The 25,654-nt window shown below is 50.0% G+C and overlaps 1 protein-coding gene across 19 annotated transcripts in view; it reads right to left on the bottom strand.

The window, feature by feature from the left end:
* Positions 1 to 25,654, bottom strand: part of PTPRF (protein tyrosine phosphatase receptor type F) — a 393,802-nt gene that overhangs the window by 62,080 nt on the left and 306,068 nt on the right. For 13 of the 19 annotated variants that reach the window (XM_074596399.1, XM_074596401.1, XM_074596398.1 and 10 more), the window contains 6 exons: positions 15,243 to 15,512; positions 11,854 to 12,435; positions 11,156 to 11,289; positions 9,972 to 10,116; positions 4,470 to 4,775; positions 1,374 to 1,567 (listed from right to left, as the gene is read on the bottom strand). In XM_074596399.1, coding sequence (XP_074452500.1) covers positions 1,374 to 1,567; positions 4,470 to 4,775; positions 9,972 to 10,116; positions 11,156 to 11,289; positions 11,854 to 12,435; positions 15,243 to 15,512 — 1,631 coding nt within the window. The remainder of the gene's footprint in view (positions 1 to 1,373; positions 1,568 to 4,469; positions 4,776 to 9,971; positions 10,117 to 11,155; positions 11,290 to 11,853; positions 12,436 to 15,242; positions 15,513 to 25,654) is intronic. The other 6 variants (XM_074596410.1, XM_074596416.1, XM_074596417.1 and 3 more) reach the window with 1 other exon arrangement.

Raw genomic sequence — 25,654 nt, 5'->3', positions numbered from 1 at the left:
CTACGCTTGGGACCAACCCATTAACTCCAAACTCCAGCTGAACAACACAGCATCAATTGTACAAACAACACAGAAGATTATATCCTCCTGGAATAAGTAAAGGGCAGTAAGCAGCTTTTCTAACGATTAAAATAAAGCTACATCTGAAACATAAACAGAGATGTGCCCCAGACAACACTGCAAAGACCCTCAAAGCATCTTCTGTCTTTAATGTTTTCCCCTTCCCCATTATTACTGAGTTTTATCCTTCAGAATATGAATGGGGAGTAAAGCTGCCTCTGTGCACTGCACTCCCCACTGACAAACGTATAAATGATTCACAGCTGCGTTCAGGAGACAGATCAATTAATCGCTGCAGCTCTCCAGTATTTATATTGGGCATCATTCAAGCAAGCCAGCTCTGAATCGATTACTCGTCGCTTCCAACAGCAGCAGATCCTGTACTTCATTTACACGATTATCTTTGTTGAGAACAGCATGGGTCACGCAGGACGAAGGACCCTTGCTCCAAAGAAGAGTGGTATTTCATCACAGACAGGGCATCAAAAACTTCCCTGGACCCTGGGAAAGAGGCAACTACACGCTGCTGGGCTGAGCAGAGTGCATAACCAATGCCTGGAGCGCTGTGTGGGAATGGGACCTCAGCTCACAGCCTGTGAGGTATCCAGAAGATCACATAAATATTAGCAGATTGTTGCATGGAGATTGCAGAGGGCAAAGTCATTTACAGGCGATGTGGGCCTGCACCTCACTTTCCCCCCTCCAACCTTTCTCAGAGTCAGCTGGTTTTACCTACAGTTTGGTTTCAAGAGGTAATGCAAGATCAAGTCCCTGCCTTGCAAAAGCAGGAGGGAAGGGAGGCTTTGCTGAGCCAGAGGAGGGCTGCCCTGCGTGGCGTGCTGTGCCCACCCAACGGTGCAGAGCCACTCCCCTGCCCCAGAAGTTGGCAGCACCCCAGAGGACTCTGCTGAGAGAGAAGCTTTGCCTTGAACAGTCAACAGCACAAAAGCAGCAGACTCAAGGCTTATTTAAAACTCTCTGACGGTTTATAGCCTGACTGGCAAAACATAATTTGCTCCAGCTGGAGTCTGCACAAGATACAGCAGACAGAAAGATGTACATGTTGGAGAAGGGCTAAGAGAGGAGCATTACCCAATACATCATCTTTTCTACATCAGTCCTCTCCTGATTAAACTTTTTACTCGCCTGTAAGCCACATTTTAGGGTTAAACTGTTTGCCTTACTCAGGCACGGCTGAATTCCACGCTCTGGAGCCACAAGCGGAGTCTAAGAAATACTTGGATCCAGCCAGCCTGGCCCTCTGCAGAGGAGGAAGGTGCCATGCCCACCAGCCCGTGGTCCCCACACTGTACCTGTGCTTCTGACAGCATGACGTCCTTGATCACTGGCTGCCCTCGGGGCTCGTTGTTTTCCAGCTTCACGTACGTAACCTGGTACCCACGGATCTGCCCATGCTGCTTGTTGGAGATGGGCAGCTTCCAGCTCACCCGGATGGCCGTTGAATTCACAGACTCTACCTCCACCTTTCGTGGTGGGGCACTGGGCACTGTAACACACACAGGACGGAGAGTTAGCCGGTACCACGCAACCGTTGTCAACTACGTCTCACTCGTTTGCTACCTTCCCTCACCTCATTGCAAGGACAGCCCTGCTGGCACAAGTTCCCTGTACCTGCCCAGGAGGTAGCCGACCCTTTCCCAGCATCCAAGCATTTTTGCTACTTTCAGTAGGAAAGAGCACGACTGTGATATGCAGGAGCACCCCTAATAAAAGCCGCTGTGCTGGATCAGAGCCAAGGTCCATCTATCCTGTTCTTGTCTCCAGCAGTAAGGGAGCAAAAAAGAATACAAGAATAGAGCAGAATATAAAGAATATGGTAACCACCTGCAGCTCAGGGTGCCCTAAGGCAGAGCCAGGTGTTTTGAAGCCTTCTTTGCATCCTGCCTGTCACAACACCTCCTCTCAGATCCCTCTGTGTACATCTAAAAGCAGTCCAACAGCCCCAGGTAGCACAACCGGGTGCCGAGCCTGCCTTGCGGGGAGCCCTGGTACCTGCCACCAGCCAGAGTACACACGTGCTCTTCCCCTGTGACAGCAAGAGGTTAATGAAGGGGAAAAGCACCATCCTAAAACAATAACCCAGAGCTCAGAGACAGCAGTCACTGAACTCAGCCAGATAAAGGGGCCCATGGGGATTGTGACAGCTCTGGGGACTGTATTTCATGCACGGCTAGCTGAATGCTTTTTGATAATAAAATGAAAAATTACACTGCCCAGAAAATATCAATTTTCTTATAAGTTGAGGCCAGTTTAAAAATGTATTTATACCCTATTTACCATTTGGAAAAATTACCTCCTTATTACTTTTTGCTCTTGCATTGACTGTGACAAAAATGTCAATGTTAAAAAATTAGCCTCTCAGTTGCTCCTGGAAAGCTCCTTCCGTGTGAAGTAGCTGGGAGCAGAGGTGTGCATTCCCTGCGGAGGACACCGCTGCTACGCGAATGCCTGGTACCCAAGTGAAGGACCTGGGCTCCACCCTAGTGCCTTTACTACAGGACCCCTTCTACCCTCGACTGCCTGGGAAAATCCAGGGGTTTGGAACCCCGTATGCCCCAATTCTCAACACAGCAAGAAATAATCAGTATTAGATAATTAGGGATGGATAGCTGACAAGCAGACGTAATGAGTATTGCTACTTCAACCAACTAGATGGGAAGAAACACCTACCCAGCAGGTAAGCACAGTTTTTAAGCCGCAGGGCAATTCATTATTTTCCCCAGATGTCCTTCTTAATTGTAGATAATTAAATAAAATAGAGAAAGGAGGAATGGAGCGTTTTAGCACCATGAGACCAGCTCAAGGTATGGGAATGGAGGGGGCTGTGCTTGAATAGTTACCACCTTCTGGCTGGAGCAGCCTACGCCGTAATCCACAATTCACTTAGTGCAGTGACCTTGCACAAGCCACAGGGCTCTCCTGCCTAGCAAGACACCTGCCCACACACACAGGTGGGAGTCCAAGCAAAAAACAAGATACTCCCTGAGAACCAGACAGAAGCTGTGTGTCAAGCTCTGCTGGCAAGAGAAGGCAGGAGGCCTCGGCAGGACATGATACAGGGATGTTGCAGAAACATGAAAAGATGTGTATGTGAGCAGACCACAGTGTTTTGAGGAACGCTATCCTGCCTCATTATGGGAAGCGTGTGCTGCATCTGAGACCCAAACAGGGAAAGTTCCATTTGTTTTCAGATCACAGTTTAGCATTCCTCATTCCTTCATCATGAGTACTTACTGAGCATCAGCATGTCAGAGGAATATGAAATCACTCCTGGCAGCTAAGCTGGAATGTCCAACCATGGTGCCCGAAAACTAACTGAGAGAGCTTGTTGCGACATTTCTGGGGTAGCAGCTTCCCCTGGGCTACAAACAACTCTGCTGAATGAGAACTGAAGCAAACAATGCAGGCAGCAGGACACACACAGATGTGTTTGCCAGCCCAGGAATGCAGTCAGTGAGCATTCCCAGACGCCACTTCCAGAGCCACGGAGACGTGGGGGACAGTGGCAGCCCATTTAAGGAAACTGTAACATGTCTGGTTTCAATTTGCTACGCTGACTGGGCAATGCAGAGATCACCCTTTCTTTGCCTGGATGCTGCATCTCTTCTCCCATTAAATCTGCAGCTTCTGGGGTCAGCATGAAGCCATGGAAAGCTCCTACTGTCACCCTGAGCTCTGGCACTTTCAAAGGAAATGGCTTAAGTCATGATGACATAACTGACAGCCCTGCTAATACAAAGCAATTTCTCTTTAAAGCTGTCGTATCCAGTAAAGTGTTCTGTACATGCGATACTCTGACTCTTGAGCAGAAGAGCAGATTTATATAAGCTGTGGCTTGCCTGGAAGCCGTGGCAGGAAGCAGCTTTCCTGTGATATCTACAAGTTTCAAATGGATTTCTCTTCTCCTCTTTAGTTTGCTGGATTTCAGGTCAATAAGTAAACTTAAAATCCTGATCTCACAATGTGAGAGAAGCCTTTGGCCGGGAGAACTCACGTTACCTTCAGTAAAATGGAAACCACCAACAAACACTAGAAAGCCAAAATGGCAAAGCAGTGTATCGCCTCCTCACACGTGCAGGAAGCACTGCTAACACACAGAGGACCCTTGTGGGACCACGCCAGGACATTTGATCCACAGCCTGGAGGCAACCATTGTATCAGAGCAAGGGCCAGCAGAGCAATTTCCCTAGCCCACTCCAGGGCAACCGTGGAGACCCACTCCCTGGAGCATCTGACGAAAGCACTGCACCCAACAGCCTCCAGTCCTGCTTGAAAAGCACTCCCAGGCCAATATCCCCACTCCCTTTCCCCCCTTTTCCAGCAACTCATCTAGGAGAGTCCTGGTTACCCCAAGATGGTAGATGACGCAGCTGTTCAGTAACACCTACCATCCTCATCCGTGCGCACATGCACGGGGATGCTCTCCGGTCCTGGCCCCACATCGGTGTGAGCCCTTACCCACACCTTGTACTCGGTCCATTTCTCCAGGTCCTTGATCTCCCAGCTGGAGTGCTCCCGTCCAATGCCATCCACCACATGCTTGGTGTTGTCATCTCCTTCCACTGCCTGGTATGCAATGGAGTACTGGGTGATGACCCCATTGCGGCTCTGGGCAGGCGGTGGCACCCAACTTACCCGGATGGTAGTGGAGCTGGTGCTTACACACTCGACTTCTTGGGGTGGGGCGGAGGGGGCTGGGGATAAATAAATGAAGTGGGGAGATGAAGGGAAATGAGTCGAAGGACAAACCAAAATGCACAGGGAACTTTTACCCAGCCAACTGAGCACTGAACACATGGAAATTCAGCCAGTAGCCTCCTGGACAACCACCTGCCTTCCTCGCAGATCATCAAAGATGGCACTAGGGGCAATTTGTATTTGAAAGCCTGATGAACAGCACGGAGACAGAAGTGCTGTTCTGCATCAGAGAATACATCTTCCCAAAGCAGTTCTGGACGCTCACTTTATCAAACACAACAAATGGCAGTAAGGGAAGGGGTGGGGGGTGAGAGAGAGAGACTGGTAGGGAGAAGAAAGATGCTTTCAGTGAAGATCTGAAGCAGATGGAAACCAGAAGAGGTAGGAAGCTACAGAAGGCAAGAGTGGCAGAAGGGGAAGCTCACACACCAGACTGTATGAAGGCTTGCAAAAACCTGCTCCTAGACAAGTGGAGGAAACAAAAGAGGGTAGGAAAAGCAGGTGACTGAGGCTGGCTGGAGTGTGTTCAGGCAGGGCTTGAAATCATGACCATCAGCTGTGAGCAGCACCCTGACCCAGGTGGGAGCCAGTCACCATGTGGAAACAGCAGATAGATAACGTGGTTGTGCTGCTTTGCACGTGTGCCTAGTACCTGGGACTAACTGCTTCATGCCCACCAAACTGGCCTGTGGAGCTGTACAGGGAAAGGCAGGCAGGTCTTGTTCCCTCCCAGGCAAAAAAACTACCTGCAGTTTGCATTAACTTCTAAGCCCCAGCAACGTTAATTGGCCACAGGGGGAGAAACGGGATCTGGACAGCAGACGCTTCTCATCAGGATGAGGAGCAGTCTCCTCCACACAGCATTGCTGGGGAAGAGGAACGAAACAAATCTGGAGGGGGAAGAGAGGGATCGGGAAAGGAGAGATGACCTGGACAAAGCAGAGCATCTCCAGGACACTTGCCTGGTTCATTCCCTTCTCCAGCTTTGCAGAACTGCTGTCCTTTTGCAACGGGGCCCCAGCAGCATGGGAGCCCTCTCATGGCAGCAGCAGACCCCTCTCATTTGGCCTCACTGTCCAGGAATGCTGCAGACAGCATGCTTGCACAGAAGGCAAGGGTGGAAGCCTGGAGAAGGAAGGGAGCCCACCTGGTCGGGGAAGGCACAAGGGACATGGGTGCATCTTTCTGCTTGCACAGAAGACAAGAGCCCTAAACAGAGAGGGCAGGGCACCATAACCAAAAAAAGCACACACAATTGCTCTAAGGCTAGGAAGCTGTCTGGCCAAGCAATAATGGAGTAGAAGGTATCTTGCTTTGCTATGGCAGGTGAAAGGCTGCTTCCACTCTTCACTGCATTCAGAAACCTGGAAACACCTGAAAAAAGACTGGTGCCCTTCCCCATGCCACAGTCCTTGAAGCCATCAGCACCAGAGCCAGCCTTCCTGGGGCACAGGGACAAGCCTGCCTGCTCACCACCTGCACAAAGGCGACCACAACCTACATTACTCCAGATAGCAGCAGGGACCTCAGATAATTCAAGCACCCAACAATCGTTCCTTGCATCTGCTGGGCACACTTTGGCAGTGGGAGAAGATTTGGGAAAGCTGGGGACAGCAGGACCTCCCAATGCCAATGGTGACCTCTGCTTGCTGGGAAAAAGGCTCACTTTCTTGCAAAGGCAGTTGCAGGCTCATGTAACTGTTAGTGCCCACTTCTGTGCTCAGGGGCCTGGAACCTTGTGCCTGTGCTGGGGTGCCTGGAGAGAGGAAAGATGGAGGGAGAGTGGGCAGTGACGGAGATGGAAAAGATGATGCCTGAGCAGCATCAGGCTCCTGCTATGGGAGCTACACTGGAGGAAAGAGAAGTCAAAGCAATGTGTGGAAGCAAACAGTTGCCTATGTGAGGGAGGCAGAGCGGGATCGGCCCTGCCATCTGGTATACCGGAAAGGAGCAGGGGTAGAAAAAGAATCCTCACACTCTTTTGGTTAATCAGCAGAGAAGTGGCAGGGAAGAGAGTAGGAAGATACAGTACCAAAGCAACATCAAGAGTGAATTCAGGGAGGACGTAAGGTAGACACAGCATCTGGAGGCATCCCTCAGAAGGGACAGGTGAGACATAAAGAGTTTGGCAAGCCTTTCCTTTGCCACTGTCTGCACAGAGGCCCTTCACAGAAGAGACTTGCTCTGGCTTTGGGCCTCCACAGCATCCTTTGGGATGCAGCAGTGAGCTCCTTCTCCAAAGGCAGCTTTGTATGGCAGCATGGGCAGGTCAAATGTTGGCCGTTGACTGGGTAAGAGTCACACACATGATGTTCAAGGCAAAAACTCAGATTAACACTTAAAGAAAGCAAAATAAAACTTGGTAACATGAGCAGGATCAACTTAAAACGCACAAAGAGTGGAAGTGTCCCTCCTGGGGCCAGGAAACGGCAGACCGGGTAGCCAGCATGCACCCACACACGCAGATGTACTCACACACACACTGTGCAAATCTCTGCTGCCTCCAGGCTGCTCACACTGGCCTCCCCCACTGTCCCACAGCAGCCCCACGCACCCATTCAGCCCACCTACTCCTTAAGCTAGGGAAAAGGCAGCCTCAAGACCACCTTCGTATTTCAAGCGAGAACGGCATTTTGATGCTGAGGCCTGATGGGCACAGAGCTGACGCTCCTCTCCTGCATCATTCCGTTTGCCTGAGGCACTCCTGGAAAACTCCCCCGTGCTCCTCAGGCCGTCAAAACAGCATTGCTTGTACTTTTTGCAGGGTGCCCAGCGACTAAGCAAGCAGCTTAGCAGGGAAGACAGCCCAGAAGGCAGCTGTCTCCTCACAGGAGATGCGGTTCCAAGCTGTGCTGCTGGAAGGGTGCAAAGGGGCACTGCATCCCTCTGGCTTTCCTGGACAAGCATCCCTACCACTCCTGAGCAGGGATGTCACAAGAAAAGCCAGAAGCAGCAATACAGACGCCCTTCTCCAGCCCACTAGCAACTCATTAGCGAAGATGTGCCTCCTACCTTGCCATTGACTGGTTTGTCAGGGACTGGAATAGAGCCTGAAGACAGGCTCTTTGGAAAGCAGGAGTCTGACTGGTCCTGCAGTTTGTGTCCCACCTGAAGATGTCAACCTCCAAGATCTAACAGGGGCAATCAAATGGAAGAGTGAAGGGAGGAGACCAATTTGAAGCTGGGAGCGACACTGTTTCTAGATTAGTAAGTTCCAAGGCCACAGGGGACCGATCCAACCATCTAATGTGAGGTGTTGCTACGTGCAGACCAGAGAATTTCTGCCTGGAAGTTGTGCATTGTGCACACAACTGCTGAGCTAAAGCAGAGCTTTCTGAAAGACCTACTCGACTTTGAGACCCCCAGCACCCAAGAATCCACTCTGTGCTGGGACTGTTCAGCTAGTGGTTTGTCACCCTCACTGAATACCCCAGTAGTAACTGCCAAGGACTTTCCTCATAGAATGGAGTGCCATCAGAAATCTTCTCAGGGGTCTGTAAGCCAAGGCCCAGTCACTTCTTGGATAAATTGAAGAACTCTTAGGTCCCTCAATGTAAGGAGGGTTTCAATGGTCAAAGCAAGGTATTCCTGTGGCTTTTGGCCAAATCTTTTCCAACCTGTGCACGTCTCTCTTACTAAACAGATGCCAGAACCAGTCAGCTACTGCTCCACTGGTCAGTGAAGCAACAACCTTAAAAACAAATCTGTATGAGATCCCCTGTGAGCAGACACCATGTGGAGCAGACCATGGGAAGATGTTTGCCTTGAAGAGTCCATGAAGCAAAGGTTTCTCTACTTGGACTGTTGCGAGACTCTGAAGGACTCATTTATGCATGGAGCTGTCTCTGATTAAGTGTGTTCAAGGATAAGAGCATCCACTGATGGAATTAATTTAAGTGGCAGCAGAGTTTTTTCAACCTTTGCCTATCAATACAAAAGCTATCTGAAATAGGTATACAAATCCCCACACCCAGAATTTGTTCTCAGTGTTCAAATATTTATAACTGCATGATCTGAACCTCTCTCCATTTTCATACCTGTCTATCGTGCAGCACTAAGACACCATTACCTCACTTAACGAGGTGGAGGAATCCCTGCGACTGATATGTTAATGAAGATGAGTTTTCTTCAAAGAGAAGGTCGTTCCAATAGTGAGCAGAGCTGCTCTTCCCTGCCTGAGCTTCCTTTCTAATGGCCATCTCAGGCTCTCAGCTGCTGTGCATGCTGGCACCCTCCCTGCAGGGAAGGCTGGCTGCCTTTGCCAACTGCTCACCCCACATAGCTAGTAAATCCCAGACAGACGGTGCTAACGGAAATGTCTTTTTTCCCCCTTTTAATGCTCTTTGCATAATGGCAAGCCCAAAAATCGTTAGTGAAAACGAGCTTATCGCAGGGCCCTTTGATAGCCCTAATCTGCTTATGCGCAGCACTTTGAGCTGCCAATCAGAGCAATGTGAACTCCTGCTCTGTGATCACACGGGGCAGACAAGGATGAAAGTGATATTGCCTGGGTCACCTCATTATCTAGCCTCTCTATTAACTCGGCTGCAGCTTGTTCTGGTTTCCCCTAGCGCTGCAGTCCCAGAAGCAGCAGCCTTACTTGCTCACACAACCCAGGCAAATAGCCACTTTCCCAAACTGACTCCTTCAGCTGCCTGATAGCCACAGGCACATCCGGCCTCAAAGGATGCCTCACCTTGCAATCAAGTGTATGGACCAGGGATAGACTCCCACAGAAGCAAGGCAGCTGGAATGGGGAGTGAAGGGGTGAAAATCCAATGGTTTGGAGACAGTCACATTTAGAGCCAAACACCCATATGCTGCCTGTCCAGACAGCTTGTCTGCATGGGAGTGAATTCAGAGAGATGCACAAGCCCACTCAAATCAATCTCTCCAAAGCAATTTCCCAGCCTGTTTCACTCCTCCATCAGTTTTTATGAATCTACCCTTAGGAAAAGACAGCATGATCAAAGGGACACGAAGAAAGAACTTACCACTTGGGTGCACCCCCTCTGCCAAAGAGCCCTGATCCAAAACCCCAACTGACTTTTCCCGTTATACCCTTTAGCAAACTGCATGCCAGCATCCCTGCAGACCCACAAGGGCAGAGGCACTGAGCTACTCCGTGCCCAGGCAATGGAAACTGGACAGTTTTGCTTTTTCTTCAGTAGTGCAGAGTGTCAGACACTTACTGGATTGGGCAGTTCTGGCTTCGATTGTGGGGGTGTAGACTCCTACCCCCAGCTCTGAGCGGGCACCCAGACGGAACTTATACAGCGTGTCTGGTTTGAGACCTTCCACAGCATACGAGGATGTTGGGTCAAACTCCACCTTTTGCTGGCAAATAAAGGGAAACACAGATTATTTGGTGCAGTTGGAGAATACGGAAAAGCTGGTACTCAGCTCCCAATGCCAAGGGAATAGACAGCCCATCACCCATTCTGGCCCCACAGAAAGTCACAGCCATGCTGCCACATCTGCTGCAGTCCTGCAGGACCCCAAGGCATAGAGCCTCCCGGGTGAAATACAAGGACTCTGCAGGGAAGCAGACCTCTCTGAAAGCCAGGCCATACCATCTCGTGTCCAGACTGCACTGACCGTCTGACAGCTTTGTGGGAAAGCTGGGTCTGGCTATACAGCTCAGACAAGGGACACAGGACACATGAGTTTGTTTCCTCCAAACAGACAACATCTGCCTGTGAAATAGAGTAAGGCCCTTGTCCTGGAGTAGTCAGCATCTCTAATGCACCTTAACAGTGCTGGTAAAGGACTTGTTTTGCTGCCACTTCACCTGGAGAGCACTTATTTCTGGCGGCTTTCATGCCACTATAAACACAGCAGGAGGAGGAGCGGACCAGGGGATACTGTGATGCTGCCATGGCACAGTTCTCACCGTGCTGCTCTGCAGCCAGCACTATTTTTGATATATTTAGAGCTGGACTTCTTTTAGGGCCCTGACAGTAAACATGGAAGAGCTCTCTCTAGGCCACCCTCAATTTGCTCCTTAAGTGTAACCAGTCCTGGATCTGCAGACACATTTTAGAGGCTATTTCAGGCCCACCTGGAAGCCCTACTGGCCTGCACAACTGTTTAAAGGCACCATCAGAAACGATGCCTCAAGGAAGGTGTCGCGGTTTTCTGGAGCCTTTCCAGTCCCAAATCAGTCACTAGCTACTTTGCTGGGCATCAACAGGCACTGCTGAGGGTACTTACACAGAAGCCAGACAGAGATTGCCATACTTCTATCACATACCCAGAAGAAACATGGAGAAGAAACAGTCCCATTGCCACCCCAGCTCAAGCAGACACCTTTCCCAAGCTGCTGAATTGTGATGTCCAGCCCTAAGTGCTGCTGACGCAGAGGCAGGATCCTCACCTGAGTGCCATCCTCCCCTTCCCAGTACAGCAGCTCGTATTTGGTAATGCGTTCCTGAGAGGCTGGCAGCCACGTCAACAGGATGCGGGTATCAGACTCTGCTTCTGCCTGGAAGTCAGCTGGCTGGGCAGGAACTGGGGACCAAACACATGGTTAGTGTCAGGAGGCAAATGAAGGGTGGGGAGCCACATAGCTTTGCAGAGTCTGTTTCACCTTGTGAGGATCTTCTTTCATTCCTTCTGGACCCTTCCCTTCTTCCCTCTCCCCCATACACTGCTCTAGGAACAGCACAGGTAACAAGCAAGCACCTCTGGGACCCAGGTAGGTGACTATGGGAATTGCGCACACTTCCAGACCCTGACTGCATCCCAGCTCCTTCCTTCCACATGTGCACTCACAGCTCAGAAGGGCCTGGCACAGTTGCATAGGTTCATGACCAGGACCTCGTGTCACATTATTAGCCATCATATCCCAGACAGAACTGAGGGCTGCATTACTTGTACAGAGAATGATACCAACTCCCCAGGACAAGCTGACAGCTTAAATCTGATGGCTGGGGTGGGGATGCTGCTCTGACATGCAATTTCAGCCATTTGAGCACCAAGTGCAGTTGCAATGCCTGGTGCAGATCAGACACATGGCTGAGCCGCACACCACAGGGGTGGACATGGAGCTGCAGCACCTCTCTTCATACGTACCCCCTTGCTGTGTTTTGACCTGGATGATGTCCGAGGGGGGCCCGTCGCCCACCGAAGTAAAGGCCAGGACGCGGATGCTGTACGTGGTCCCTGTGATGAGGCTCCCCACAGTGGTGAGATGGCTGTCGTCGGTGTTGTGTTTCTGCCACATGCTCAAAGGCAGATGTGGGTCGGTGGTATAGTAAACGCGGTACCCTCTGATCTGTCCATTTGGCTCCTCTGGCTGCTCCCACTGGACCAGCATGGTGCTGGCGCTCAGCATCCGTGCTTGGACTTTGAGGGGTGGGCTTGAAGGAGCTTGCTCTCCTGTCCGGGCCTCGACCAGCTCACTGGGGGGACCCCTGCCAATATTATTGACTGCAATGACCCGGAACTCATACTCCGAGAAGGGGCTGAGCCCACCTATGCTATAGCGGGTTGTTGCCACACCATCCACCTCCTGGAACTGACCCTCCAAGGATTTGGCCTTGTACTGGATGACGTAATATGAAATGGGGTCGGAGTTGCCCGAATCCCAGGTGAGGGTCACGCTGGTAGCTGTCGTTTCAGTCACTAATGGCTCTGTTGGAGGTTTTGGCAGTGCTGCAATTGGAAGGCAGAGAGGTGTGATTTAAATAATTCAGTCAGCTCAAACCCTGCAATGTGCACGGGGATAAAAATGGAGCTGCCACCTCCCATTAACATTCTTCTTTAAAAGGCAGAAATCATTTCATACTCTAGAACATGCATTTTTATATTACCATATATTGCTTGAAGTGGTTCTTAATGGAAGGATAAACAGAGCAATCATGTTATTAGACGTGCTTGACGCACTTACCAGCAGCAGGCTAAATAAAGGTAATTCAACGGGGATGCAGGAATGTTTCTGTCATGGGGGTTCAGCTGGCAGTGGGAAGGTGCTTGCTGGGTTGGGCTGGCCCCAGAAGCCAGGTGTACAGCTGATTTACAAAGGGATACAGTAAAGCAATCAGAGCAACACAGGTAATCTGGAGCTTTGCTCCTGGTTCCACAGAGACAGCATCTTGGGCCATAGGGAATTCATGGACAGTGCTGTTAGATGGGTTGATGGGGGAATGCCTTGTAAGTATTACAGTACATGCAGGAGGGATACAGCCAGAGAAATTACCAACTTTCACATCCACTATTTCACTGGGTGGTGTGTCAAACTGCAACCAGACAATAAACCGTTACACAAGAACTCTGTGACACTGACATCTCTGAAGTGTTAATGCGAACGCAACTACTGCAAGCAAACATTTCCAGATTTGCCATTTTCCCAAAAGAACAAAAAAAGAGAATGAGCGCGAGCAAGACTTGCAGAGTACACAAATACTTTAAGACAATGTCTACAGTAAGTTTAAACCTCCTATGAACCACTCTAGTTAAAGTCATTAGTAATGTAATGCAGCTGTGCTTGACAAGGAACCAGGAAAAACGCTCATCCCAAATTAAGATCCTCAAGTGCTTCGTTCTTTGGCAAAGCCATCAGGTTTCCGATTTCTACATGGTTCAGCTGAGGAGTGCAGGCTCTTTAGCTCAGGAACATGCCTGCTCTGACTGCCAGGGAGGACGCCCTTTCCAGTGCTACTGCAACATGAATACTGAGAAAATCGGTGATGGCTGAGCTGGCATGGGAGGGAAGGTCACGCAACCCACTATGCACCCTCCCATGGAGGACTCAGGGAGGGCAAACACGTCCCACCCAATATTACAGCCTGAAGCAACACATTTCCTAGAACATTCAAGAAATCGGCAGCCTCCCTCAGGCTTTCAAGGACAGATGACACTCGTCCATCCTTTCCTTTGGAAAGCCGCAAGCTTGACTCTTGCCAGCTCTTGGGTGTGCAGCCTGCATGTGAGCAAGGGGCAGATCTGGTACCTTCTATGTGCTTACTGCAATCAGCTCTGTGTCATCTTGCTTCTCCTGTCTGCCCTGCAAACAGTCTACTTTCCAGCAAGTGCAGAAGAAGCAACACCAGGTGAAGGAGTTAGGGACAGAGTCAGTAAGATATCCAGAGTGAAGATGCAGAAAAGACAGACAGAGAAACAAGGAGGACAGCAGAGGGCTAAAGGAGCTGAGCAGACCGCTCCCTGTCCTGGGGGCCTCTGCAGTCCTGGCGTGGCAGAGGGCATCATGTCAGCTAAAGAGAGAGCGAGGCAGAGTTGCCCCAGGTACAAAGCAGTAAATACTGGGAACCGTCAGTGCAATAGTACAGTTCCCACCTCCTGCCCCCATGTCCAAAACACCACCCCGTCATGCTTCTTTCTTCTGTACACTCTTGGCTGTGTACTATAACCAAGGCAACCCCTATGCTCTGTAAGAAAACGGTAGCTGGAAAAGGTACTGACTAGCAGGCACTGTGAGTAAAGGGAGCGGTATGCGGCTAAGGTTAAAAGCATCCTCTGACTAGCATCAGGGAAAAAAGAATTTTCTGTTAATCTCCAGGTCAGAGAGGGCTAACACTCAGTTCTGTGGTTTGTTCAAGCAGTGAACACCCATTGCTAAAGGTGGCCATAGCGCAGGAGGGGGCTTGCAAGAACAGACAGACTCAAAAGATGACATATCTGTAGAAACCTGAGTTACAAATCAACTGCAAGGAGAGGAGGAAAGGGATAGTGTGGACCTGCTTCGCCCCAGATGGGAAAGGCAGAACACGTACTTCAGACTCCCATTAGGGAGCTGTCTGGGTAGGCTGCCCTGTACCCAATGGTCCGCAATCAGCAGTAATGTCCTCTTTGGGGCAAAGCTACCAGTGAAACGGCAGCAGGAAGAATACCATAAGGACAGTAACAAAAGAAAGAGAATGGTAAAGAGGCAGAGCAGTAAGGGAAAAAAGACAATTGTTAGAGGAATATGCAATAATTTAAAAATGAACATGTGTACCTCCTCCCTGCAGAGGGGCAGGATGCTCGTTCTGGTAAGACCCACAGGTACTTCACATTGCTGGGATTAACCTTCTTGTCCTGCCCTTACTGCAAGAGAAGACCTCTGTGCAAATGGCCCTCTGACTGCAGACATCCACAGACCCCTGCCCCAGGAGAGCCCGTGGCCTGCTGCTGTGCTGAACTGATCCTGCTGATGCACAGAACAAGCCAGAAATTGCTAGGATGAGCACAGACTCAATGAGGTTCCCTCGTGGCATAACAGGGACCCAGCCTGACACAAGCCTGTCTCCCATCATGCCACATGTAGGGAGAGAGGAAACAATCTCAAAAGCAAATACTATACTGTAAGCATGAAAAAAAACAAATTGTGGGTTTGGGAGCCTCCCTTGCAAGGTGGAAAAGTCACAGGAGACTGCAGTCAGTTGGGTGCACCCAAAAACACTTTGGCAAAGGGCTACACCATTGAAACACAAGCAGGAGCACCACAAGGAGCAGTTCCTTACCTTTGACAGTGATCTGGGCTGTGGCTTCGATCATGCCGAGAGAAGAGATGGCCACGCAGGTGTAGTTGGCAGACTGCACGATGTTATTCAGCTCCAGGACGTTCCTACCAACGGGCATCTCATCTTCTTTGGTCAGTTCCTCCACACCAGCCATCCACTTCACGTAGGGCATCGGAGCACCTACTGCCACGCATGTGAGGTTCACGCTCCCCCCTGGCATCACCTCGTGGTTGCTCGGAGGGATAGAGAATCGAGGAGCAACACGCCGCACTGAAACAAGGAGGAGACAGCTAGTAGGGTCACAGAACCAGCAGAGAGAACTCAGTTGCATTGCGGGGGTACGTGAAGGGGGTTCAACATTTTTGCCTGTCTATCCCTCGGGACAGATAAAATGAAGTGCAAAAGCTGTTCACTGCTTTCCCAAATTGCACACACTTTGCTCTCCTTCCTTAGCCACTGGCATCTTATTAGAAGAACTCATTAAGGGATGGCTCAATCCATTCCCTCCAAACATAGCCTTTTGAAATCATATTACTAACATGAAACATTCCTCCATTTAAATTACATCCCTCTAATTAGAGAGCATGCACAAATGCCAGTCACACACTCTCTCTGTGCAGGGCCCACTGAAGCTCTGCAAAACGGAATTACCTGCTCAATTTATTAGTTCTAGAGTAAAGAAACTCGTCCCTTAAACCTCGCAGGGTTTGGGCAGGAGCAGCATAAGGGTTTCTTTCTGAATTAGCACACGTGTGCTGCTAAATAAAATATAATTCCTTTCAAAATGTAACTCAGGTTCTACCTTGGCTCAGAAAAAATAGTCACCAGAGCTGCATGACATTGTCAGGGCCTGAACAGATCACCTTGCTGGGCAGGAGAGAACTAATCCTGACAGATGTGAGATCATATCCATTTTGACAGAAGAGAGCTGGGCCAGCAGAACCCTCCCCACCTTTGTGGCAGCACTTTGGGAGATGTATTCCTCCTTATTTCATTGCACAGCTTCTCTTCATATCAATCCCTTGCTGGGTATTTCATTCAAGACTTATTTGTAAGCAACTCTCAGCTACAATAAAGCTCTAAAGCTGCCTGCCATATGCATTCCCGTCAGGAAAATGACACTGAGAAATGAGGCCCCTTCTTCAGGGTTAGTGTTATGGGCCTATTTAAGCAAGGGTAGAGAAACAACCATGCTCAGTAAATCTTTGTCTCCTCTGGGCAAGCTCATTTTAGTCTGTAGTTAAAAAGGGAAACTGCTCGAACGTGTCTTGCCCAGCAGCCCTGCTCTCCTCTAGCCTCCTCCACCAGAAAGGCAGTCCAGAGCATCAGCCGGGTTCACGACTGACCAGCTCCTTAGGAGCCTCTCCCTGCCAATTACGCTCCTCCATCAGTGCATCGGGCTGACGGAGCAGCCAAGCGCCGCAGTGCTGGGGCAGGTGGAAATCAGGCAGAAGGTTGAGCGGTGCCGGCTCACAGCATGCCGCAGGCACAACCGGTCCCATGGGGTCTGGGGGTCTGGGGGGACATGGCTCTGCTGGCCTAGCTCTTGCCACCACGGTGTCTCCGCAGACAGTAAAGCCGCTGACAGCCCAGCGAGCCACAGAGATGTCAGCTCCGCTTGCCAAACTGACTCTCCCCAAATCAAATTTCACTAGTGCTCTCTTTGATGATTCATCCCCAAACCAACAGGCTTGCAGAAATAGATTGAACACGGAAGCCCCCACGCTAGCATGTACAACAGAGCTAAGACTTCGTGATAAATTAGACAATACTGTCAACACCGTGTGTGTACTACACATCGTCTTAGTGACAAAACAGGGCTCATTAGCTCCTTACCAGCCAGCGGAAGGATAACTTGCCGTTTTTTGCCTTTTTTTTTTTTTTCTTTTGTTGAATGTCTAAATCCAAAGTCTTGCTGGTTGTTTCTTGTAATCAATTATTAAATCTCAAATCAATAGCTACATGAGCGATCGCCAGTGAGGCGTTACCTGACTGATGGGGCAGCACTCCCCAAATGAGACAGAACTGAAAGTGTACCCAAGTGCTACACAGTCATGAGAATACGGAGTTAACCTGATGGACATGGCAATGGTTTAACATGATGGTGTGTATTTCCAAACAAAGCATCCCAGCACCATTCATTAAGAGTCAGGTTTCGTTTTCCAATGAACATGACGCCAAATTATTTCAGGTAGAAGCTGTTCAAACTCCGTCCCCATCCAAGGACCAAACCCACCCACCCACACTGCGTTAAAATAAAAAAGAGCAAACTTTGAGGATAAAGCCATGGGCGTGCACAGAGCACTCACGTACATGCAGCAAGCAAACAGGCTGGCAGGCACTGGCGGCTACTGCGGAGTCAGAGAGAAAGCAGAGTGAGGGCAGGACAGGGAGAGGGAAGGTGCACCGTAACTCACATACAGGGACACAGGAAGAAGAGACTGGAGGACAAGAGGCCACGCAGAAAGGTCAGAGCCCAGCACGCACAATCAGATTTTGACTCCCAGCCCTGTGAGACCACAAGCAGCACAGCCCAGCCCGCTGCAGACTCCCCTGCGCTGCGTCCCTGTGTCAAGCACTGCTCTCAGGGTGCTCCTGGGGCCATGCCCAGCCCCACCAGTGCTGTGTCTCCCTTGATGTGTCCTGCAGAGGCAGTGCCTGTGGGCGCTGCAGCCACCTCTCCCTGGGGAAGCCAGCAGCCGACCATCCCCTGCTCCCCTGTGGGCAGTACAGGGGAGATGCACTTCCAAAGGGTCTGGGGGCTCTCTTGGCAGCCCTTTGCAGGGCAAAGAGAATGGCTTGAGTCCCTTCAGAAGTGGCTCTTCCCTGCCCTACCCACAGAGGAGCAGCAGAGGTGGCTGGCATGTCCATGTGCCTAGGGAAGGGATGAATGGCAAGGAAAACTCTCCTGCAGATCAAACCATCCAGGACGGTGGCCAGGCTGCAGCGTTGCCGACCTGGACATGGGCTGTGCCTCTTGCACACTGCAGCATGCCCAGAAGCTGTGCAGGGCCTCAGCTATCAAGCCTGGCAACAGATGAGCGGTTAAACAGGCCTCTGCGGTGTATTTCTGCAACCCAGAAACAGCTGAGCCGGCCTCCCCTCATTAGCACACCAGCAGAGCTGCTAAGATGGGCTCATTGCTCCATGCCGGAGAGCCACAGTGCCCAAGGCACCACAGCTACTAAAAATGGATGCCACGTGTAGGGGTCAGCTCTCAACACAGGAGGTAGGAGGGGGTCAGGGCAATGCCTTCAGTGAGAGATCTGGCCCAGACGATACTCTGGCAGGAGCCTGTGTGAAGGAAGGGATGGGCTCCATCAGCCTCCCATCCTCTTGGGGGATAATTGGCAGCATCTCGTCCCAGTCAGTACAGAGGGAGAAGGGGAGATGCTGTCAGTTAGCATTAGTGAGAGCTGGCAGAGCTCTCACAGCAGCTTGCAGAGCACCATCAACACGTTCCTCAGGCTCAAGCCAATGATTTAAGTTGCTTGCTTTTCTAGCATAAGAGTCTGGTAATAATTCAAATCAGTATAACTCCTCAAAAAGCAGCATTCTTAGAATTTCTGTCCAATTTACAAGTCAAATCACATGGACTAGCACAGCCCATGATGCTACCTTGAGTGCTCCAGAAATTTTTGTTGTTCTTCATTTATTGCAGCAATGAAATTTCCCTTTTTATTACAATTTTCTTGACAAGAATTTGCAATTTTTTTTTTAATCTTCTTTTTGGATAAAGATCAGAGAAGGTGGTTTGGAGGTTTTGCAAGAACAGCACAGGGAAAATTGCTGTGAATATTAAAATGATTTCAATGGACAATAGTATAATTCAGAGGTTTAGTTAAACCAGCAGACTGTCAAAAATGAGATTCATTGTCATTCATCCCAAGAATAGGCATCGTAAGGGCTCTGTGCCGCTCCACTATTCAGCACGCCTCCCAGTAGAGAGCATTCCCTGGGAAGTGAAGTGAAACCGCAGAGCGGTGAGCAGTGCAGCGCAACCTGAGCCTGTGCCCTGGATCCCACAGGACAGGGAGAAAGGACAGTGTGGAGACTGGTTCCCCACTCACTGGGGGGACCGTGGGGAGGAAGGAGAATGGGCAACACAACAGCCACAAAGGTTGAGATACATTAATAATTTAGCATGCATTAACATGCACATTCCTTGCCTTGAGAGGAAAGAGCATGAATCGATTGCCCGGCTCCTTTCACCACAGGAGTGGCTGTTTCTTAACTTCTCAGGTTCCCTCTGAGGGTGACGTTTCCCCCTTGGAGAACCAGGGACCCCCCCATTCCTCCCCCAAGAGTTGTAGGCTATGAGCTCTGGGTATGAGTGCTCAGGGCTCACAGGCCAGTGCTGTTAGCCCCTCTCTCACATGCTGAGACGTTGCTGGCATACAGCAAGGCTCTGCTGAAAACACAACGGTGCTGGGAGGACTGCTCATGCTTCCAAAACTGCATGGTGCTGCTACGGAAGGGGAAACCAAACTGCTATTCCTGCTGGCTGTCTTGGCCACAGTACAGCTGAGCAAAGGACAATGATCACACCCCTCCCTCTAGCTCGCAGAGATGCAGGGACCTTTACCTGTCTGCTCTTGCTTCTGGGTTTCCTTTTCACTGTGCCCAGCTGGCACCTAACTCTGGGCTCCAACTTCCCTCTCCCAACACCCCCATTGCAGGCTTGCTGGGTGCTGCCCCATGGCGATGTGCCCATGTTCTGCACACTTCTCCGCTCCTCTCTGGGGCAATCCCAGCTGCTGCGGTCCCAGTGGTCCTGCACCACGGTTCTGACATCCTCTCCCCTTTGCTCTTCCTCTGCATGAAGGAGCAGCAGTCTGAAGTCCCGTCGGCTCTGAAGGAGGACCAGAGCTGCCTGGGCTGTGCTGCTCCTCCCTGGCCCCCAGCACAGCAAAGGCAAGTTCAGAGGGCTCTGCTCTAACCTCCCAAGGGATGAATAGTAGAGAGTGATGCCGCAGCATGTCTTTGAGAAGGTGACACTGCCCAATTTCTTTACTCCAGCCAGGTAAGCTGGAGGATCCTTGGCGCACGGGGCATGCTCGCGCCCTTGCCACAACACTACCCTGCCCAAAGCTCCCGCCTTCCTCAGGAACCACCTCCTGAGAGTCAGGAAGGAGCGGATTTAGGAGATATCCTCAAACATGATCATCGGTCTGCATGGTTTACTCATCTGTGGACACCTTTCATCTCTCCCTAGTGCTATCATTTTAAGGAAGGACTTCAAATGGAAAGGCAGTTGCTGGAGTCTCACAATCTATTGACAGAATCAACAGCAGGAGAGGAAAAATTGGAACCAGAAAAAATGCATTTACAGTCTAATCTTGTGCTCAAACAATGCTGTACTATTTATGCTCCCAATGCATCCTTGAGTGCTGACATTTTATAGACAATTTCCAAAACAGGGCCTTGCCATTTTTGGATTATATTTCAGCTATAACTTTTAGGTCTAATTATTTGCGCTGACAACCCCATATAAAAGAGGATATATCATTACAGTGGTGCAGCACTGGAGACACATCAGCATTCAGCATGCTGACATACTAATAGCAAAGTAAGGGAGAGCAAGATTGTGGAGCTATGCAATTTGCATTCACTCTCCGAAATTTCTCTGATGAAAATAACACAACATTAAGGAGGGGAATAAGAGAAAAGATCCACTGTATCAAGATAAAATAACTCGTTAATAAATAACCTTGTAGCAGCCACAGAGCAATAATTAAATGCATGGGTGAGCGGTACACAGTTTTAAGTAAAGCTGGAAAAATGTAAGATGTAATTATCAGTGCCAAACAAATTATAAGCACGGCAAATCCCAATGGAATATTTAGAAACTAATTTTTGGCTCCACATTAAATATTTGTGTATGTGGGTATTTTTGGTGGGGCAGGAAGGAGGGGTCGACACAAAGAATGAGAAATTATCCGCTCCTGCTGGCTTATATCCATTCTCAGCTGCCTCCCCTCAGCTAAACCATGTGGCTAAAACGTTTAAGTGCCCTGTCGAAGGTTTATTCTCCAGAGGTGCCTGAGCCATCACAGCGGTGCTCCAAATTCACTGAAATCTGGGAGGCTTTGGGCCTTGGCTTTAATTTCTTCTCTTTTCTTCTTTGGTCTCATTTTTCGTCATTGTCTTGGGCTCAGGTAATTTTATCCTCTACAAAATCTATTTTTAGAGGGTAAACAACAAGGGCCTCGTGCCTCAGTACAATCTAAATGAGAGCACGTTCCAGGGAGAGAAACGGGAGCGAAGTCAGTGTACTGGAACAACTGCTATGACAACTTGTTAAAACTTGTTCCAGTGATGATTATAAGATCAACTCATGCAGCTGCCTGACGGCATGTGTGAGAGGAGTGAGGGTCTCTTCCCCATGCCACCTGGGAGCAGCGCCAGGCTGGAGAGTTGCTGCGAGCATCCCTCTCCTCCAGCACAAGTGGAGGGACGGACCCACACAGTACCTGTTCGGTGAAAGAGTCATCTCTGGAAACTAGCTCAGGACTTCTGCCAAAAACAGCAGCTTTCCTCAGCATGAAATCATGAGTGCCTAAAGCTAGGTCCGGAGCTAGATTTAATTTAAAAGCTGGAGTCGCCTTTTGCTACTGTCCTTTATTCACCTCTGGCTCTCTGAGGGCAGCGGGACAGAGCGGGGCAAAGCACAAATCAGGTTTTGCTGAGTGGCTACGAGCTCCCGCGCACGTCACCACAGGCCTCCCTGAGCCATCCCAGGTAAGGACGGGGCCACTGCCAGAGCTCCCTGCTCTCCTGACAGCAAGAGAAAGACCCAGCCCCAGGGAAGAAAGGAGAGGCAGACCTGCTCATGCAAACGGCCCTTGTCCGAGCATGGAGAAATGGTCATCCCCAGAGTGGGGACTGCCAAGGAGCAAGGAAGCTGCCTCAGCACGAGGGCCGTGCATCTCTCATCCACCTGCCCCTGCTGCCCCATGGCAAGGGAGGGCAGCATGGTGGGATCTTCTCCAGCTGAGATGAAAAGTAAGCTTTTCACTTCTAGAGAAAGTTAGAACTTTTAAAGCTACAGGAGGAATTGAGGAACCCACTCTCGCTAGCAGCTCATGAGGGGACTGGAGATCATTCTGATCCCTGCTTCCAAAGACTGCTCTTGACCTCCAGCCAGAAAGCAGCAGCAATTTAGAGGTATTAGACTGGCACCTAGCACAGGTAATGGGTTAGAGAAGGACCCCACATACAGTAGCATGCATTTCTTCCCACCCTAGCTTTGAACAAAACCGCCCTGGCTGGTATTTGCATGCAAAATATATTCTGTGCATTTTAAATCTCAAGCAACAAAGGCATGCAAGCAAAGTATCAATGCCATCACCAGAGTCACAGCGAACAGTAAGCAGATTTCATCAGGCACACTGTGGCTGTGCCTGGAAGGGAGCCAGAGTCTGTAGGGCCCCCTCCCCTTTTGGGGATGGCTCTCCTCTATCTACTGGAAAAGTCCCATCTGACGTGGCGTACTGTAGATGGATAAGAAGTGAAAAGGACCAACCTTCTCGCTGATCTGAGAGATGAAAGTTTGTTTTGTTTGATGGCAGAGTGCGATGAAGATGAGGAGGGAATAAAAAAAGACAAGGAAAAACACAGAGAGTAAAAACAGGCCAAAGCTTCATCTGTCCGCACACCACTGAAACGACAAGACAAGACTACAGAGGTCAGCCATGACTTCCCACCATGCACACCCAACACGCCATGTTGTGAACAAGACAGCGCCGCACTTCCGCCGCTCTGGCCTTCACCAGGGCTGGCCCCTCTGCTGCCCTGACCTGCCCACTGCTCGTGGAGGCAGGGCGGAGGGGACCGCATGTCCCACACGTACTCACATGGAGGGTGCTTCAGAGGCAGCCCCACGCTGGGCCAGACGCTGGAAGCACAGACACATTTACATGTGCAAAACACACACACGCGCACAGAGCAAGGGACTTCAGCCATCACACAGACTGATGTTCTCCCACGCACCCACTCCAGCTATAAAGATGATGGCAAAGGCACTTTAAACCCATCGACCACACACTGGGAAGAGCATATATGCAGATCCGAATTTTATCAAGTATGAAAGAAATGTTCCAAGTGGTGAATGGAAAATCTTCTACCATGAAGAGCGGCTCCCCCTCTCCAAACAAAGAGCTAAATGCAGCAGAGAGGTATTAGGCAAGTGACAGACATGCGCAGTCTCAGCCGGGCTCAGTTTCGGGAGAGCCTTATCGGTACACTGTGCTGCAAGCGAGAGATGGACAAGAAATCAGAAGGACAAAAACACCCAGAGAGAATTGAGCAGGTCCCAGTTTTTGTTCCTGCGGGAGAGACAGTAGAAGGTTAGTTGCATTTTCCTTATAGACAAAGGAGATCTTATTTCTCTAGCAGGAGTGACCTCACTCCAGCTACAGATCTGTGGCGTATCAGCTGTAATCGAACCCTCGCTGAGAGAATACAGAAGTGTATTTGATAGTTAAAGACTGCTTATGAGTCACATTTTTGATGGGGGAAGGAGAAGGTGGGGGGAGGAATCTGCTTTCCAGCAAAAACACTGCAAATTAGAGAACAGCATGTGGCATTATACAGTGCAACAGTACAGTCAGCCATTTCCAGCGATTAGAGGACAGGATTTTAACCAACACTGACACGCTACAGACCAGGCAACAAACTGCCAATAACAGCTACAATAGTGGCCTACGAAGTGTAATGGAGCTTGCAGGAGAACAGCAAAACAGTTGTTTACATTTCTTCCAATTGAACTGATATCAGGGGACCAGAACCAGCCAACTCAGAGCTTAACTGGCCCTTAAGCGAGGGCCACATCCAGCGAGGACCCCCACCCGGACATCCTCAAAACAAACACTCCTAGCTTAAGGTCCAGGTTTCCTCTGGCCTGCGTCAGACAGGGGATTTAACCTCCTGGTCGACAAAACATTAACATAAGGCTCATTTAATCCTGTGAGACCCTGTGATGGGAGGGAACCTCTTTATTGCCGCTCCCAAGCCACCACTTTATTTCCTAATCTAATGGAGCGTATCACATCTGCATGGCCTCAGCAGACAGCAAGGGGCTTCTGCCTTCTGCTCAGCTCTTCCCAACAAGGAGGATTTGTTTCCTGCCCTTGCCTGGGAAGCACAGCGCTTCTGGCAAACGAGGCGTACCCGTGAATGGCTGCATTTCTGGACAGCAGCACTAACATGGCAAGAGGGCAACGCAAACTCCAAGCGCTGCAAACGTGGACCAGCCTGCTGCACCTGTTGGGACTGTGCAACTGAACGGCAAGAGGCTGGTGAAGGGTGTAAGACTGGGGCATGATGCTGAAACAGCTACGGGAGTACTCAATCCTGCTGCAGAAGCGAAGCAGCCGTAGAGCCTACCCCTTGCCATACCAAGGGGACTCACTGTGGTGCCACTTGGCCTATCCACAGTCAGGGAGAGGGGTGCTGCTGCAGCTGGGGAACAGCCAGGAGCTTTGTTTTGGGAAGCCTGGCAGGGATCGCACTGCATCAGTGTGCATGGACAGGAGTAGGCTCCAGCAGCTGCTTTCCCCACGTGTTGACACTTCAGATTAGAATTGGAAAGGTGAGGAGACACATGTGAAACACGCTAATTCAAACAGATTAATTTCTGGTCTGTCAAACAGGAACAAGTTTGGGGCCTGTTATTTGTCACTAATTGCTGGATTATCTCTTAATCTCTTATTATATTAGTGGCTTATGGGGAATAAAAACCAATAGCAGGCTATATTGGAACAGCTGTAAGGCAAGAGGGAACACCTGGGCAGAAAGTTCTCTCTCCTTTCCCTTTACTTAATGCTTAAACAACTGCTGCTTTATCTGAGATAAACCTGATAAATGGTAAATTGAAAGTTTCATCTCCTTACAGATCCCATTCACATTCTCCCTTATCTCCAGTTCTCTACCCATGTCACTCCTAAGCTAAGAAACGTGTTTTACCAACAGGCTTTCTGCTTTTTTACAAAACAAATGACTCTGAGAAGTGACAGCAAATAACATCTGCCCCCCACGCAGGGACAGAGGATTTAAGGCTGGAGTTACCCAGAGTATCCCCTGTGCCGAATACCACGGCTCACTAGGCATGCTGCTGTGTTCCCACGAACCTGAGCTGCCTGGCAGCTAACTTGAACATGCCAGTCTATGTGCGAGACAAAGCAAGTCAAGTCGGGGCAGAAATGCCACCAGAGGATAGCAAACAGGGCTCCTTTTGAGATCCAAGTTGAAACAGCAAAGAAGCAAAGAGCGAGGCCGTATCAGAGATGCGTCTGCCAGTCCTGTCAGATGGCTCCAGTGCTCTGTAGGCAGAAACTTCCATGCTGATTGAATTTGGCTTTTACCCCGCCACAGACATGCTTGTCTTATGCAGCAGCAGCAATACTCTAACC

Source organism: Larus michahellis, chromosome 8 (assembly GCF_964199755.1).
Source record: "Larus michahellis chromosome 8, bLarMic1.1, whole genome shotgun sequence".
Lineage (NCBI taxonomy): Eukaryota > Metazoa > Chordata > Aves > Charadriiformes > Laridae > Larus > Larus michahellis.
Note: the sequence above shows the minus strand (reverse complement) of the source record. Positions and strands in the feature narration are given on the sequence as shown.